General features: G+C 38.6%; 1 protein-coding gene across 1 annotated transcript in view; it reads left to right on the forward strand.

Annotated features, from left to right (window-relative positions):
- The window catches only part of CNGB3 (cyclic nucleotide gated channel beta 3), a 166,898-nt gene that overhangs the window by 47,723 nt on the left and 101,522 nt on the right, over window positions 1-17,653 (forward strand). The window contains 3 exon segments of the mRNA XM_006878357.1: window positions 647-799; window positions 2,728-2,936; window positions 14,537-14,587. Of these exon segments, the coding sequence (XP_006878419.1) occupies window positions 647-799; window positions 2,728-2,936; window positions 14,537-14,587 (413 nt within the window).

Genomic DNA, 17,653 nt, shown 5'->3' on the forward strand with positions numbered 1-17,653 from the left:
AGCACTGACTTCGCTGATGTTCTAAAATATGTGAGAATCAAGCTAGTATTTAAAATATCCCATGTGTAACTTCTTCATGAAAAATATAAGCTTTATACCTGCTGCATACTTTCATATCCCAGTGTCTTTCAAATATTTGTATAAATGGAACTGTTTTAAGTCTAGTGAAAGTTTTGTCTCATCTGTCTGTTTTGAGAGAAGTTTCTGGAATGCTCCGACTTCAATAAACCTAAGTTTTCTGCTCTTTAAGCTAACCTGATCATTATGCAAATGTAATATACTGGAGTAGAATTGAACTAAAAAAGATAAGATGAAACTAGATCAGCAGGACAGAGAAAGATAGTTTGCACAGTGTAAACAAGTTTGCTCCCTTTTTCAACTTTGGTTCTGTTATTGGATAAATGCTTTGAAAACAGTTTCAAGGCTTTGAAATGTATTTTAGAGAAGAATACAAGACTGCTCTGCTGATAAGAGTGAAGTTCATGGTCATGACCCCCTTTATAGTCAATTACGGCTTCCAACCTAGCATTTAAGCTCATGACCTCGATAAAATGAATACTGGGTCAAAATATTTAAATCAAAGCTAATGCATGATAAATGATAGCTAACCTCTTTAAAATTTTTTAACCTTTTCTTTTATATGAAGCAAAGCCCCCAGCTATATCATCAGCACAAGACAGTGATGCTCATCTAAAAGAAGAGCTTTACTATGTCATGTTGTGTTGCAAATTCTGGATGTTGCCACTGACAGATTACCTAAAGCGAATCAGACTTTCGAGAAGCATTGATTCATACACAGGTAATATCAAAGTGTGGACTCTCCTAGTGAGAGGACTGGTTGACACCAGGAATCAGTGTCACTGGTGGCTTCTATTTTCCTAGCTGACAATCTAAATCTGTCTAGACAGAAGAATTTAAACTACATAATATAGTCCTGGCATGGTGCTATGGGTTAATGCAGCAAAGTTGGTTTGAACTGTAAGGTTGGTAGTTCAAGCTCACCAGCTGCTCCTCAGAAACCTTATGCATCGTCACCATGGGTCTGAACCAACTCAACAGCACTCAACAACAATATAGAGAGCATCATATGTCCCTTTCCAGTGAAGACAAGAGATAAAAGACCACTGTCTATTTTTAAAAGGTAGTACAGGGCTTGTCCCACCACTAATTACCTTCAAAAAGAAGGCATCAAAGCATTCAGCAATAGGTACACGAAAACCAAATAGAGAGAAATAGAGAGACTTCTGGCGTGGCGCTGCTGGTTAATGCGGTTAATGTGGTAAACTGCAAAGTCTGTTTGGGCGGTAAAGGCCGCAGTTCCAACTCACCAGCTGCTCTTTGGAAACCCTGTACAGGACCCTTCTGTACAGGGTCGTTATGAGTTGGATCCCGACTCAGCAGCACTTAGCAACAAGCAATATATATATATATATACACTTTACATATAAAATTATTATATATAAAATACATTATTATATATTAAATATTATATGCATATATGTATATATAAACTAATGTCAGTCTTCTTCCCTCGATCTATGTTGCTAATTATTCTCATTGAACAAATCCCCTCCTTACAACCATCCTTGGAAAGAGGAAGGCAATGAGGTGGACAGGCATTTCGTTATTAACTGATTTTCGGCTTTCTCTACTTTGCTCCATTTCCATGGCATGTTTTTGTTGCAGGCAATAATAGTAATAACAATAGCAACAACTCTGAGTGCTCATTATATGCTGGGGACCATGCATCTCCCTGTGCCTTCCTTTCCTCTTCTATAGAATGGAATAATCATAGTACCTTCCCTATAATGTTAATTAAGTGATGAGCTCCTGTAAAGTCTCTGTCACTGTAAGTGCATACTAAATGCTACTTATCATTCTTATAGAGTCCTGGTTAGGTGTGTGGTTACTAACTGAAAGATGAGTGGTTAGAATCCACCTATCACTCTGAAGAAGAAAGATGTGACAATCTGCTTTTATTAAGATTTGTTGTTGTTGTTGTTAGGTGCCATCAAGTCGATACCGACCCATAGCAACCTTATGCACAGCAGAATGAAACACTGCCTGATCCTGCGCCAACCTCACTAGTGTCGCCACGCTTGAGTCTATTGATGCTGCCCCTCGGCTAATCCATCTTGTTGGGGGTCTTCCTCTTTTTCTCTGACCCTCCACCTTACCAAAGATGATATCCTTCTCCTTTGTAAAGATTTGTATCTCTGGAAATCTTATGGGACAGTTCTACTCTGTCCTAGATCCAAAAAAAGAAAGAAAACAGCCACTACCATTGGGTCATTTCCAATTCATAATGACACTGCATAAGATGTGACCCTTCTCCCATCTGTTTTGGGAGATCCTGGAGCTTAATTGCTGATGAGCAAGGGCCAGTTGCTGCAGTTAAACCTGAGCAGATTGTCTCTGGCTTTTCCTGTGTTTACCCTTCCCTGGTTCTAATTGTGCAGTGGTCTTTGGAAACAAACACGGAGTGGCCACTTCTTGGAGACCAAAAGGATGCTCTCCTGTGTTAGACCAGTTAAGATCACTTACCATCCCTTTTAGAGTCCAATGCCTCTGCTTTAGAGGCAAAAATGTGCTGAGCATTTAATAGAACGTCTTGTAGCAAATTGATGGTTTCTAGAAGATAGTGTTCCATCTTTATCAAACTAAGCAAGACAAACTTTTAATATTTCTTACATGCCACTTAGATGACTTTAAATGCTGTTCTTCTAGATCGATTCTATCTCCCGTAGCTCCTGCTTGTCACCATGGCCTATAACTGGAATTGCTGGCTAATCCCACTGCATCTAGTGTTTCCATATCAAACAATGGACAACATATACTACTAGTTGATTATGGACTTCATATGTGATAACTTCTACCTTTGTGATACGCTGTTAGTCCAGCCCAGACTCCAGTTTATAACAGGGAGAGAAATAATAGTAAGTAGATTCAGGGAGATAAAAAAAACTGACAACTGAGTAATATCAGCTTGGACTACAAAAAAAAGTACAGCAAAATTTTTTTGCTTAATGTTTCACTGACTGTCTCTGCATATATGGATCTTTAACCACAGGAAATCAGCGGTCATAATAGCATAATAGCAAAAACATTCAGTGCTCATTATACAGTGGGATCATGTATCTCCCTGTGCCTTAGTTTCCTCATCTATAGAATGGATTAACAATAGAACCTTCCTCATAATGTTAATTAAGTGATTGGTTCATGTTAACAATCTACAACTGTGTCTGAAGCACAGTTAAGTGTATATTAAATGTTAGTTATCATTCTTTTGGAGTCCTGGTGTGGCACTGCAGGATAATGCACTGGATGACAAGGTCAGATTGAGCCGCAAGGTCAGCGGTTCCAATCCACCAGCCCTCCTCAGAAACCCTATACAGGGTCAGCAGATCACTGTGAGTCAAAACTGACTCAATGGCACGTAACAATAATAAAAATTCATTCTATGGAGCCCAGTCAAGTATGTGGTTGCTAACTGAAAGGTCAGTAGTTAGACCCCATCTACCACTCTACAGAAGAAAGATGTGGCAATCGGCTTCTGTGAACATTTACAGCCTTAGAAACCTTTTCGGGCTGTTCTACTCTGTCCTATAACAGCAAAAACAAAAAAGAGAAAACCATTCCCACTGACTGAGTCATGGCCTACTCATAAGGATGCTATCTATACAGGGTTTCTGAGACTGTAAGTCTTTACAGGAGCAGACAGTCTCATCTTTCTCCCACAAACCCACTGGTGAGTTTGAACTGCTAGCCTTGTGGTTAGTAATCTAGTGTTTATCTACAACATCTATCCTATGTTTTTATTGTTAAGTGCAGTCGAGTTGGTTTCAACTCATAGCAACCCTGTTGCTAGGGAACATCTGGCCCCCAAGCTGTACGTTGTTGTTGTTAAGTGCCGTGGAGTCAGTCCTGACCTATAGTGACTCTGTATAGGGTTTCCTAGGAGCCACTGGTGAGATTAAAAAGCCAACTTTGCTGTTCAAACAGACTTTGCAGTCCAGCGCATTAACCCAAAGTACCTGCCTGCAAATCATTTGGTCTGTCCCTGCTAATGCAACCACAGTTCCAGTCATCACCTTGTTGTTGTTAAGTGCCGTCAAGTTGGTTCCAACTCATAACAAACCTGTACAGGGTTTCCAAGAAACGGTTGGTGAGCTTGAACCACTGACCTTGTGGTTCAAACTGACTTTGTAGTCCAGCACATTAACCCACAGTGCAACAACAGTTTGATCAAAGATAGCAGGGCTAATTTTTAAGTTGTATTTGTGTATGGCCCATGAATGACATCATAAATGTTGGCAGAGAAAAGATTTCCTACGCTGGCTGTATAGAATTTCCAAGGAGCAGTTCCTGAGTTTAAACCCTTGACCTTGCAATTCAAACTGACCTTGTGGGCCAGTGCTTATCCTACAGCTCATACCAGGACTCCAGATCTACTCAACAGTAATATGTATCATTCTTGTGCTAGTTAATTTACTTACCAAGCCTCACTTAATCTTTTCAACCACACTGTGAAGACATAAGGCACTGTGGGCTAATGTGTCAGACTTCAAAGTCATTTGAACTGCAAAGTCGGTGGTTCAAGCTCACCAGCTGCTCCTTGGAAAACCTATACAGGGTCACTATGGGTTGGAATCGACTCGACGGCACTTAACAACAACAACAACAATGAAGACTTAAATAATATGCAGTCTGTGAGTGGTACAAATGGTTAAGTGCTGCTCTACTAATTGAATGGTTGGTGGTTCAAATTCTCCCAAGATGCCTCAGAAGAAAGCCTTGGTGTTCTGCTTTTGAATATCCATAGCCTTGAAAACCCTATGGGGCAGTTCTACTCTGCACACTCATGGGGTTACCATGAGTAGACAGCAGTTAACAACAACATGAGGAATATATTATTATCCCCACTTATAGAGGACGAAACTGAGGTGTGGAGAGAGGAAATGGAAGGTGATATTCCCAAGGCATTAAAAGCTAAAAAAGTAGCATTCTGTCTGACTGCAAAACCCATGCTCATAATAACTACACTGTGCTGGTTCCTTTGGTGTGTATTTCTGAATTTGATGATACTTAAGGATACAAAGGTAACACTAAGACTGAAATGTTAAAACTGTACACATATTTTTAAGTAAATAATATATAGTTTATCAATGCAAAAAAAGAAGATAATCTAATGTCTATTCTTATATCAATTAACCTCAATCTGTGAAGTAGTAGTTTCCCTACATGCTACATCACCTCAATATTTTTCCAATAAGCAAGTATTATTTCATTCATTAAAGTCTACTCACCCTTCTCAAGTAGCAGCATGGCATTGTGAGAAACCACTAGGATATAAGTTTTGTGGGGCAGAGACTGTATCTTGTTTGTCACTGTCTATTCAGCACCAAAGCCTGTGCCTACAGAAAGTAAAGAAAACAAGTCACAAAGTTTAGACTTGGAAACATTCAGAAATCTAGCTTTAAAAGAAGTACAAAGGTGTCATTAAAATTTTAGCAGGCATAGACTCTCTACACTGTCCAATATGGTGGCAATTAAACACATGTGTCTACTCAAATTTAAAATTTATTAAACAAAATTAAATAACATTAAAAAAACTCAGGTTTCTTAGTCACACTATCCATATTTTCAGTGTTCAACAACCACCCATAACTAGTGGCTAACACATGGAAAAAAATTTTCTATTATTGTATAAGATACTATTTGATAGTGCTCTAAGAGAATGAGAAAACAATAAACCATCAAGACCTCCATCAAGACTGCCAAACTACAGCGAGAAAGTCACACAACTTGTGGCTTTGTGTAAATCACAAACACAAAGAATGCCACACCACCATGGTTTGGTTTTGTGTGTGTGTTTTTAATTATATGGTACCTACTGACTTTTCATTTTGTTTTCATTTTCAAGTTTCCAGATTCATCATATTTTTTTATGATCAACTGCAATAGCCCAAATAGAAACTATTAACTTTCTTGTCCTCAGTGAAAATTGTCTTCTGGATATATTCTGTGTGTCAAGAGACTTTCAGAGCTAATCTAATCAATTAAAGACAGAGACGAAAGAGTATATTGTCATAGTACTCAAATATGGCCTGTACCTCTCTGTCCCTTTGCCAGCCCACTAGAAAGATGCTATCTTTTCAATCAATACTAGTGTGACACCATCCATATAAGACCCAGCAGCGATTTCACACACTGTGTTGTCTAATGTCACAGTAGGAAGAACAGAGTGACCATGTCTATGGTACTTTAGACCTATGTGTATTTTTAGATAAAAAAGAAAAGTAAGCTTCTTAATCTCCTGAAAAGTTTTGAGAATTTTCAGATCATCAAAAATCTGAAAATCAGCAAATTGGGTTATTTTTTCATTTTAAAAAATATTTGCTGGGGAGAGCCCCTTATATTTGCATTCTTCCCTAGAGAGAAATGTTAGAAACTGTGGTAAAGCTCTATTCAGAAAAATTCCTGTGTGGACTTCAGAACATCAATTAACTCACCAGCACTATGCCACAGCTCACTGGCAGCTTGATGAATGATGATGAAGGTACACAAATAAGAAGTAAACAACCACACACCAAAAAAAGCACTAATTTCAACCTCCATTAGATGCACAAGGGGGGAGAAAATCAATGTTTGACAAATGGAAAATGACAAAATCAGTAAGAGGAGACTTTTGTTTTCAATTTTCTAAGAGGCCTTTGTGTACAATGGAGTGTTAAAACCAAGAAAAATAACCAATAAAAACACACTCAATGGGCTCTATTTAAAATGCATTATCAGGAGCTACAAATACAGAGCAGAAACTAATTGTTTTGTTTGATCAAAAGAAGTTGAATGGTTTCCTTAATTTAGACTAGATTGTTTTAAGGAAACTTGGTGGCACAGTGTTTAAAGCACTCTGCCAGAAATTAAATGGTTGTTGATTTGAATCAAGCAGATGCTCCACAGGAAAAAGATGTGTCACTCTGCTGTGTAAAGATTTACATTCTTGGAAATCCTATGGGCCCATTCTACTCTGTCTTATAGAGTTGCTATGATTTGGGATCAATTCGATGGCAGTGGGTAAATCTGGAGATTGATTTAGCCTTTAAACTTGATTAATTTTGCTAAGAAAACTATGTATGAGTATGCAACCAGAAAATCTCAATACATTCAGCTTTCCATGCTACCTCTACTGCATGTTGTTGTTGAGTGCTGTGGAGTTGATTCCAACTATATCACCAAGTTACTCATTCATTTATCCAGCAGACATTTATTAAATGCCAGGTACTGCACCTGAGCTGGATGATCCATTCCTAAAGGTCTGGAAGGAAGGTAGACAAATAAAAGACAACAGTGGACTATAATTGAGGTGCTAAAAAAAAACACACAACAGAGTGAATCAGGAGGAATTGCATGTTTTCCACAAACTACCTTTGCAATATCTTTCTTCTGAAAATTGTGCTAAATAAACAAAGGGCATAATTTTGAACCAAGGACCAGTAATTTCCTCTACAGACAGGAGACATAGAATTGGTAGTGATAGTGGGGTTTATTTAGATATGATATACTCACACCAACCATTCTTTTTTAAATTTACCAGTCTTAAGGAACCATGGAAATAAATGTCTAGCACCATCTCCTGATAGTCAGGCTTTCCATTATAGTCACTGCTTGGGGCACTTAATTTTCTGTTATGAACTGACCTGAGGAAAAGTAACCATTTCATTCTCTGTGCTCCATACACTTTACTCATCCTGCTGCCATATAATTTTGTTGAATATTGATGGCACTAATTATTGTTGTTAGGTGCCATTGAGTCAGTTGTGATTAATAGTGACCCTATATACAGCAGTAAAAAACACTACCCAGTTCTGCTTCATCCTCACAATTGTTACTACGTTTGAATCTGTTTTGCAGCTACTGTGTCAATCCATTTAGTTGAGGGTCTTCCTCATTTTTGCTGACCCTCCACTGTAGCAACCATGATATCCTTCTCCAGGTCCCTCCTGGAGATGGTTGCTGCCAATGACATATCCAAAGTACATGAGACAAAGTCTTGCCATTTTCACTTCTAAGGAAGAGTCTGACTGTACTTCTTTCAACACACATTTGTTTGTTCTTCTGGCACTCCACAATATCTTTAATATTCTTCACCAACACCATAATTTAAATGCATCAATTCTTCTTCAAGTGTCCTTATTCATTACCTAGTTTTCACATGCATATGAGATGACAGAAAGTACCAAACTGTGGTTTGGATCAGAGACACCTTAGTCTTCAAAGTGGCATCTTTGCTTTTTAACCCTTTAAAGAGATCTTTTGCAGAAGATTTGATCAATGCAATATATCATTTGATTTATTGACTGCTCCTTCCATGAACATTGATTATGGGTCCAAGTAAAATGAAATCCTTGACAATTTCTATCTTTTCTCCAATTATTGTAATGTTGCGTATTGGCTGAGTTGTGGGCATTTTTGTTTTCTTTATGTTGAGATGTAGTCCATATTGAAAGTTGTAGTCTTTGATTTTCAATTCCTCTTCACATTCAGTGAACAAAGGTGTGTCATCTGCATATTGCAGATTTTTAATGAGTTATCCTCCAATCCTGAATTTCTTCTTCATATAATCCAGCTTCTTGGATTATTTTCTCAGCATACAGATTGAACAAGAAAGAATGCATCCCCGACATAACATTTGCTTGATTTTAAACCATCGTGTGTGCCCTAGTTCTATTTGAATGACTGCCTCTTGGTCTATGTACAGATTCATCATGAGCACAATTAAGAGGTTTGGAATTCCCATTCTTCACAAAGTTATCCATAATTTATTATGATCTACATAGTCAAATACCTTTGCATAGTCAATGAAGCTCTAGCAAACATCTTTCTGGCATTCCCTGTTTTCAGTGAAGATTCATCTGATATCCCTCATTTCACATTTTCTTCTGAATCTGGCTTGACATTCTGGGAGTCCCCTGTTGATGTACTGCTGTAACTCTTTTTGAATTATCATCAGAGAATTATGAATAGCAGAAACAATTACATAAAGATTGAATTCTATCTCTGAAATTGGCTACTAGTGTTTCTTAAAGAAAATAAATTTTCTCTTTTGTGAGCAGTCATCTTCATCATAAGGATGGACTAGGAGTACCCATCTCATAACCCTCTTGTGATGATAAAATGAGACAGTATGTACACCTAACTTAGAGACTGGCTTGAGAAAATGCTCAGTTAATTGTTAAATGAATGAACCTTTACACAATTATTAGGTTCTATCTTTCATCTCCTAGTTTTATGTGTAGCTCTATTGCCAAAAACTAAGTTTCTTGAGAGCAGTTCTAGTATTTTATTCATTTGGTTACCTATTCTAGGAATTCGGAGAGTAGATACTCAAGAAATGTGTGAAGGAGTGAATAACTGTCCATTTTGGTTCAAGGATTCCCTTTCTTTGAATAATTATTTAATATGTATTATGAATGATCTATTGATAGCATTGATCAAACTCTCAGAATGCATCTTATTCTGTTACAGACCATAGTCTTATCTTTAAAACACTGCAATCTGTTCTTTGCAAAACTAAGTATTTTCTATGGATAGTGTGTCAGAAGAGGTGAGTGAATAATATCTGGGTAGAGCTGCTTCCAAAACTATTGAAAAACAATCTAGGTGTAATCCTGGTGTGATGCATAGGATAGCACTCTACCTCAAGGTCAGTTTGAACAGTGAAGTTGACAGTTCAAATTCAACAGCCTCTCTTCGGAAACCCTATAAAGGGCCGCTATGAGTTGGAACCAACTTGATGGCACTTAACAACAACAACAACAAAGGTTGATCTGTTGATAACATTTATCATTCTGTCAGAATATATCTTATGCTGTTCCAGATCATAATACTAACTTTAAAACACATCCATCTGTTCTTTGCAAAACTAAGTAGTTTCTATGGATTGTGTATCAGAAGAGGTGAGTGAAAAATAAGTAAATATAATACCTGGGTAGAGCTTCTTCAAAAACTATTGAAAGAATTTAGGTGTAATTAGCATATGCTTCTTCAAGTAAGCTTCCCCTGATGAAACGTTGCCTGCATAATGATGAGGCTTTAAAAAGAGAGAGGATAAAATGGAATGACATTTTAAAACTAAGTACCTAATTGTTACCAGTAAGTATGCTGATTCTCATAAGGCTAATGATGCCGAATTTATTTAGTGCTCCAAAGAAATGGAGTTTAAAAATCACTAAATGGCACTTTCACTTAATCTAGCAAGTTTTAGTATCATTTACATCTATCCAATCATAGGATCATAGGCAACAATAAAAGTAACTGAATAAATGTGCTAAAATCATTCTTTCTGTATGAGGAAAAGAGTAATATTTTAGCTACGTAACTCTTGAAATGTATCTTTTTGGACTGTTATAATCTTTGAAGGAAAGGACTGATTTTACTCAATCTTGGTACACAATTTAAAAGGCTACCAATTTAGATCTGTATCCAGTCTACATGTTCCTCAATCTGGTTGTTGTTAAATGCCCTCGAGTCACAGTGATCCTGTATAGGGTTTCCAAGACTGTACATCTTAGTAGGAGCAGAAAACCTCATCTTTGTCCCATGGAGTGGCTGATGGTCTTCAATTGCCAATCTTGTGGTTAGCAATTCGGTGCTCCCTTTTCTAGTATTGTTGTTGTTGTTAAGTGCCGTCGAGTCGGTTCCGACCCATAGCGACCCTGTACAGGGTTTCCGAGGCTGTAAATCTTTACGGGAGTAGAAAGCTTCCTCTTTCTCCCGCGGAGCGGCTGGTAGTTTCGAACTGCTGACCTTAAGGTTCGCAGCCCGATTCGTAACCACTACGCTACCAGAGCTCTATTTCTATAAAATTTAGTATGTGTATTATGGGGATGTGGGGGAAGTAAAAGGGAGCATTGCAAACTATGCAATTCTGAAACTATCTAACTTTGGACAGCCTGGATGACAAGTGATAAATGTTGCTTCCTTGTGTGGAAGTCATGATACTTCAGTCAACCTATAATTATTGTTGTTGTTAAGTGCCATTGAGTTGGTTATGATTCATAGCGACTTTGTATAGGGTTTCCAAGAAGTGGCTGGTGAGTTTGAACTGCCGATCTTGTAGGGTTCAGTGCTTATACTACAGTACCAGGACTCCCAACTAAAAAATATTACAAAAAGATCACCCCCTACCTGTAACTGAAATATAGACTTACAAGGGAGCTTTTCAAAGTTTACAGAAAAATGGAATTAAAACAGAATAGAATTTTTCCATGAACTTTTGGAAAGCCGCTTCCCCCCACTTATAGGTCCAATATTAGTAGTCATATTTTTATATTAACAGAAGCCTCCCTGCTCCTCTATCATTTATTATACTTTTACTGAACATCTGCTACATATTATAATATACATTGTGTTAAAAACTAGAGAAACAGAATAGAAAGACATGGATTTTGCTCTTAAGTAGTACTGAGTAAGAAGGACAGACAGACAAAAGACCAAAGATGAGATCTTGTGATGTGAGTCATGACAGAGTGAGCCCAGAGTGCAATGAGATTCAGAGAAAACAGGTTCAGGAGGGGACACTTGAGCCAAATTTTAATAAATTAGTTGGAATTATCTGCAGCTCTCTGCTCCCACAGAAAGGAAACTATATGTCCCAAGCATGAGGAATAGCATGGCAAAGACATCAAAGCAAGACTCCATGATGCATTTAAGGAACTGCTATACAGCAGGGGTGGGGGTTCCTGAAGGAGAAGAATGAGAGCCTTGTATGCCACAAACAACATTCTTATCAACAGAGAAAAGATTGAAGTTGTCAAGGACTTCATTCTTCTTGGATCAACTATCAACACTCATGGAAGCAGCAGTCAAGAAATCAAACGACATATTGCATTAGGCAATTCCATTAGGCAAATCTACTGCACAAGACCTTTTTAAAGTGTTGAAGAGCAAAGATGTCAGCTGGAGGATTAAGGTGCACCTGACCCAAGCCATGATATTTTCAATAACCTCAGATGCATACGAAAGCTGGATAGTGAATAAGAAAGACTTTAGAAAAATTGATGCTTTTGAGTTATGGTGTTGGAGGAGAAATATTTAAAGTGTCGTGGGCTGCCAAAAGAACCAACAGATCTGTGTTAGAAGAAGTGCAGCCAGAGTGCTCCTTGGAGGCCAGGATGGCCAAACTTCATCTCTCATACTTTGGACGTATTGTCAGGAGGAACCAGTCACTAGAGAAGGATAAAATGTTTGGTAAGGTGGAGGGTTAGAGAAAAAGAGGAAGACCCCCAGGGAGATGGATTGGCAAAGTGGAAGCATCAATGGGCTCAACAGTGGCAAAAATTGTGAGGTTGGCCCAGGCAGTGTTACAAATCTGTTGTGCATTGTTTAAAACTGTGTTGTTCATTCTGTTGTGCATAGGGTCACTATGAGTCAGTAATGACTCGATGGCACCTAACAACAACAAAACCATGAAAGGGAGTTGGATTTTTTTTTTTTTTTTTAAGTTATGCAAAGTCATTGTAGAATTTAATTGTCGGTGTTGTTGTTAAGTGCCTATCAAGTCAGTTCCAACTCATAGCAACTCTATATAGGGTTTCCAAGGAGCAGCTGGTAGCTTTGGAATGCCCACTTTGCAGTAAGCAGTGCAGTGCTTATCCTACAACGCCACCCCAGGGCTCCTTAATGTAAACAGAGGTTGTTAAATGACCTCATTTAGAAAGATCACTTTGCCTGCAGCTGTAGAATGAATGCATTGAGTGAAGCAAAACTGAGACAGGCAGAAAAGGAGAGCATGAACATGAGAAAAAATTAGAAGAATAAGTAGAACTCGTTAGCTGGTTGCATGTGGGCAGAAAGTAAATGAGTGATCTAGGATCATTGGCCAGTATAGATGAAGATGCTCATAGCCAAAATGGAGCCAACAGGAGCAAAAGGTTAGGTTTAAAGGGAATGGAGAATGATGATAAATTCAAGTTTGGTGCAGGTTAAATTTCAGATGGATGAAATTGTCAAGTGAACAACATAATGGACAGTTGCTTGAACAAATCAATAGCCTGGAAAGTGATCCACAAGATTGTTGTTGTTTTTAAGTTGGTTTCAACTCATAGTGACCCTGTATAGGGTTTCTGAGTAGTAGTTGATGGATTTGAACTGCTGACCTTGTGGTTCACAGTCCAGCATTGATCCTACAGCACCACACCAGAAGTCCAATACACAAGATACACCTCCTTTTATGTGCAAATGTATTATTCAACATATGGGTTTGTATTGTTGTTGTTAAGTGCATGGGAGTTGGTTCCAACCCATTGCAACCCTGTATAGGGTTTCTGAGGAATGACTGGTGAGCTTGAACCACCAACCTTGAAGTTCAAATTGACTTTGCAATCCAGCTCATTAACCTGTAATACTACATGGATTTGTATTAAGCAGACCAAAATGATTAGGTAGAGGTACAAATTCGGTAGTATCAACATACACAGTCTTTTTTTAAACTATGAAAGTAGATGAGATTTTCTAGGAAGCAAATATAAAAAGAACTGTATCCTGGGGAATGTTGATTTTTAAATTGCTACCCTATGAGTCCAAGAAAGACTAAACAAGTAAAAGTTGAAGAAATAAGATAAACCAGAAGAGAGTGGTATAGTAGATTATTTGGAAAGAGAAAATTTCAAGGACAAATTTGTGAAAATATTTTCAAATACTTCAAAATTGTTTATTATTCACGTCTTCATTTATCTATTTATTCACTCAATAAGTATTTATTGAGCTCTTATTATATTCCAGGCCCTATATTAGGCACTGGAGTCCTGGTGTGGTGCTGTGGATTAATGCGCCAGACTGCAAAGCCGTTTGAACTGCAAGGTCGGCGGTTCAAGCTCACCAGCTGCTCCTTGGAAACCATATACAGCATCGCTATGGGTCTGAATCAACTCGACGGCACTTGACAACAACAATATTAGGCACTAGTTATATACAGTGCTAAACAAAATCATCCTTGTTCCTGCCCTTTGCAGATTATCATTTAATGGAGTGGAGAGATTTTTAAATAAATAAGCCAAGAAATAATATGTGTCATTCCAAAACATGGTCAGTGCCATAAAAGAAGCAAGCATAATAAAGAATAAAAAATACAATGTGTGTGAAAATAAGGGATCTCGGCAGTCTTAGCACCATAGTCTTGATGGAATATTAGAAGTGCCATAAGTCAAATTGTCATCAAGTTGTCATGGGTTGAGGAATAAATAGGGAAGAATGTGGGTAATAGCAATAAATACTGTAAGCAACTCTGTTAAGAAACTTAACCATGGCAAACAATAAGGCAATACCAAAAAGAAAATAGAAACTAATGGAAGATTTGGGGGTTTCTGTTTTTGTTTTATAAAATGTAAGTACATGTTTACAGGCTGAGGGGATGGAACCAGTAAAAAAAAAAAGAAAAAGAAAAAAAACTATAAATATAGAGAATAAAAGTGAAAACTATTTAATCAAACTTAGTTAACATTAATATAAAATATTAACAAAATATATATTTCAGATGGATTCAAATGAGCTAAAGAGATACTACAGGAATTCCACAAAATTTACGGTAGGTAACTTTAAAATAATTTCAAATTGTTAAAATTATCCATTACAATTTTGACTTTAAGTTCCTTCTACAGATTTCTATAAGCAAATCCTATTTCTTCCAGAATCACATATTTATAAAAAAGTTCATACAGATGATGTTTTTTTGTTGTTGTTGTTTTTAAGGTTTTTATTGTGGATTGAGTGAAAGTTTACAGAGCAGATCATTAGTTGTTGGTTTTTAATGCTTTATTGTGAATTATGTGAATTATGGGAGAACATTAGCTTTAAATTCATCCTATCGTATATCACTTCATTGCCATGGTTACAATCCCCTCCATGTATCATCAACCAAACAAAGGTTATACCCTACAAGCCTGTCCCCGGTCATCAACACACAGCCCCTCTCCCTCTCTGGGTCTAAAATACCCAGTCGCTCCATCTTTCCACATCATCATCTCTGCCTCCATCTCTGGCATCACTGTTTCTCTGGGTAGGGTCCCACACTCCACTCTTCTCCCTTGATGGATCCAGGGACCTCTACTCCTAGACTGCAAACTCAATCACTCCCCTCCTTTTGCTACAAAACATCTACATGTATATTTCCAACCCTCACAATCAGTCCTGATAACAATTTTTCACTATTGTATTACAAGAGACCTATCCACATCTCCTTTCATCAGCCCCGCCCAGACAGATTGGATACTACTCAGTGGAGATTCTACCTTCTCCATGCCCTCTGGATCTAGGCTCCCTCTTGAAAGCTTGTAAGCCAGTCACTTCTTGCCTTTGTAGCCCCACCCCAACGTTGGGTAGCCTATGTCGAAGTTGCCCATCCCTGTCTACTCTGTGTATGGAGAAGGTGGGAATGATCCTTGTTGTAAAGATTTGTTCCCTCTTTTGAGCTACTGCATCCATAGGTGTAGGTCAAGTTCATCAAATTGTATCAGATTACTCTTTTTTCCTCTTCTTTCTTCTTCTAGTTGAGCTCTGATCATCCAATCCTTGAAGCCAGGTCAAGTGGGTATTATCTGCAAGTGTGGGTGTTCTTATGCATATCCCCTCACTTCATATCAGCTAGATGCTTCACACTCCACTCTAATCCTCTGTGGCCATGTCACTGATTCTGGGCCCAAGAGTCCTGAGGTCTGGTCTTGCCACACTGCTGGCCAACCAGGTCTCTGCCCGAGTTCACAGGAGTCTATTGAACATTGTAGGGCTTAGCTTGCTGCTTCATTGCTGTTTTTCCCTCATTTCCCATTATCGGTGACGAGCATGGTCACCAATCAGAGCGTGTATTTCCATTGAGTCTTAGTCTTGGAAGGGGGATTGTTCTGAAGGGACCTGACCACTTGCATTCATGTCTTCTCAGATCATTAGTTTTACACTCAACAAATCATACACCTTGTTTCATGACAATGATTATAATCCCCTCCATGTACCATCAGTTAACAGTATTTCTCTCTATTCACTTTAGCTCTTTTTTATTATTTTTTTAACACTCAGGCATATATAATAATTTACACCACCAAAGGGCACATTCTGCAAGCCTGCCTCCTGGCCGCCAGCTCGTAGTCCCTCACTTCCCATGAATCTAGAGTCCTCAGCTGCTCCCTCTCTCCATGTCCCCATCTCTGCCTCCATCTCTGGTGTCACTGCTTCTCCGGATAAGGTCTCGCATTCCACTTGTGCTCTTCTCCCTTAATGGCCCAAGGGTCCTTTGTTTCTGAACTATAAGATAAACTACTCTGCCATTTTTGTTACAAAACTTCTACCTTTACAATTGTGACAGTTGCAATTTGTCAGATAACAGTTACTCATTATTGAATCATAAGACTCATATCCCCATCTCTTTTTGACAGACCCATCTAGGCAAGATGAAAACTATTCAGTGGGGCCTCTTTCTTCCCCCACACACGCTAAAACTAAACTCCCCCTTGAAACCTTGTAAGCCAGTCACTTTGAGCCTTTATCACCCCTCATTTTCTGTAGTCAATGTCTAGGTTGCCCATCCCTATCTACCCTGTCTACAGAGGGGATAGCATTGATAGTTGATATGAAGTCTCCTACCCTCTCTGTTGGTGTTTAGAGTTAGTACCTCCATGAGTATAGATGAAGTTCATCAAACTGTAGCAATTTACCCTCATTTCCTTTATCAAAAATTGTTTTGTTCTTTTTTTATTATTATCTTCCTTTAGTCAAGTTCTGATTATCAAGCCATCGAGGCTAGGTCAAATGGGTACTATCTGCAAGTTTGGATATTTTTGTGCATCGCCCCTCACTTCATATCAGCTGGATGCTTCACTCTCAGCTCTAGCCCTCTGTGGCTATGTCCTTGTCCACAAGCTCAGGTATGCCCAGGTTTCACCATATTTTGGACCAACCAGCCCTTCCTCTTCTCTCTCTCATCTCCAAGTCAATGGGAGTCTATGGAAGGTGGTTGAACTCAGCCCATTTCTTCATAGCTGCCTTTCCCCCTCTTCCACTCACCATTAGATCAATGTGGTCACCAGCAAGTGTACATGCCTGCTCATGTGTTCCCTTTGAGTTTCAGTCTTAGAGGGAGGTTTGTCCTGAAGGAACTTGATTGACTGCCTTGATGGCTTCCCGGCGTACAAGTTGCTTATTCTTGTAGTAGCCAATCATACTGTTTGGGGTTTTTCCTGATGATCTTTCTTTGAAGATGTATCTTCTGTCACTCTAGCTGTTCCAGGCTGGTCTGCTTGTCCTTTCTAGTGGGAATGTCCCACCCTAAAAGGTTCTGGATGAGGCTCAGGATTCCACCTAAGGCCCTATACACTGCAAAGGCTCTGCAGGAGCCTTTCACTGGACAAGTTCTAGAACCCCTTTTAGGTATTCCATTCAGTTATAGGCTGAAGATGGGCTTACAAGCTTTCTGTAATCATGCTTCCCAACATTCCTTTCTATCCAACTCAAGTATCCATTTCACAATCGTGGGCAAGGGGAACCAATATTCATAAGACAGTCAAGCATCTTAGCAGTATTTCCCCTCTTCAGACCATGCCTTGATCCCTGTATCCCAGAACCGTGTTGTTCCAAGGTTGAACATGCATCACTATTTACCTCT

Source organism: Chrysochloris asiatica, unplaced genomic scaffold (genome assembly GCF_000296735.1).
Source record: "Chrysochloris asiatica unplaced genomic scaffold, ChrAsi1.0 scaffold00031, whole genome shotgun sequence".
Classification (NCBI taxonomy): domain Eukaryota; kingdom Metazoa; phylum Chordata; class Mammalia; order Afrosoricida; family Chrysochloridae; genus Chrysochloris; species Chrysochloris asiatica.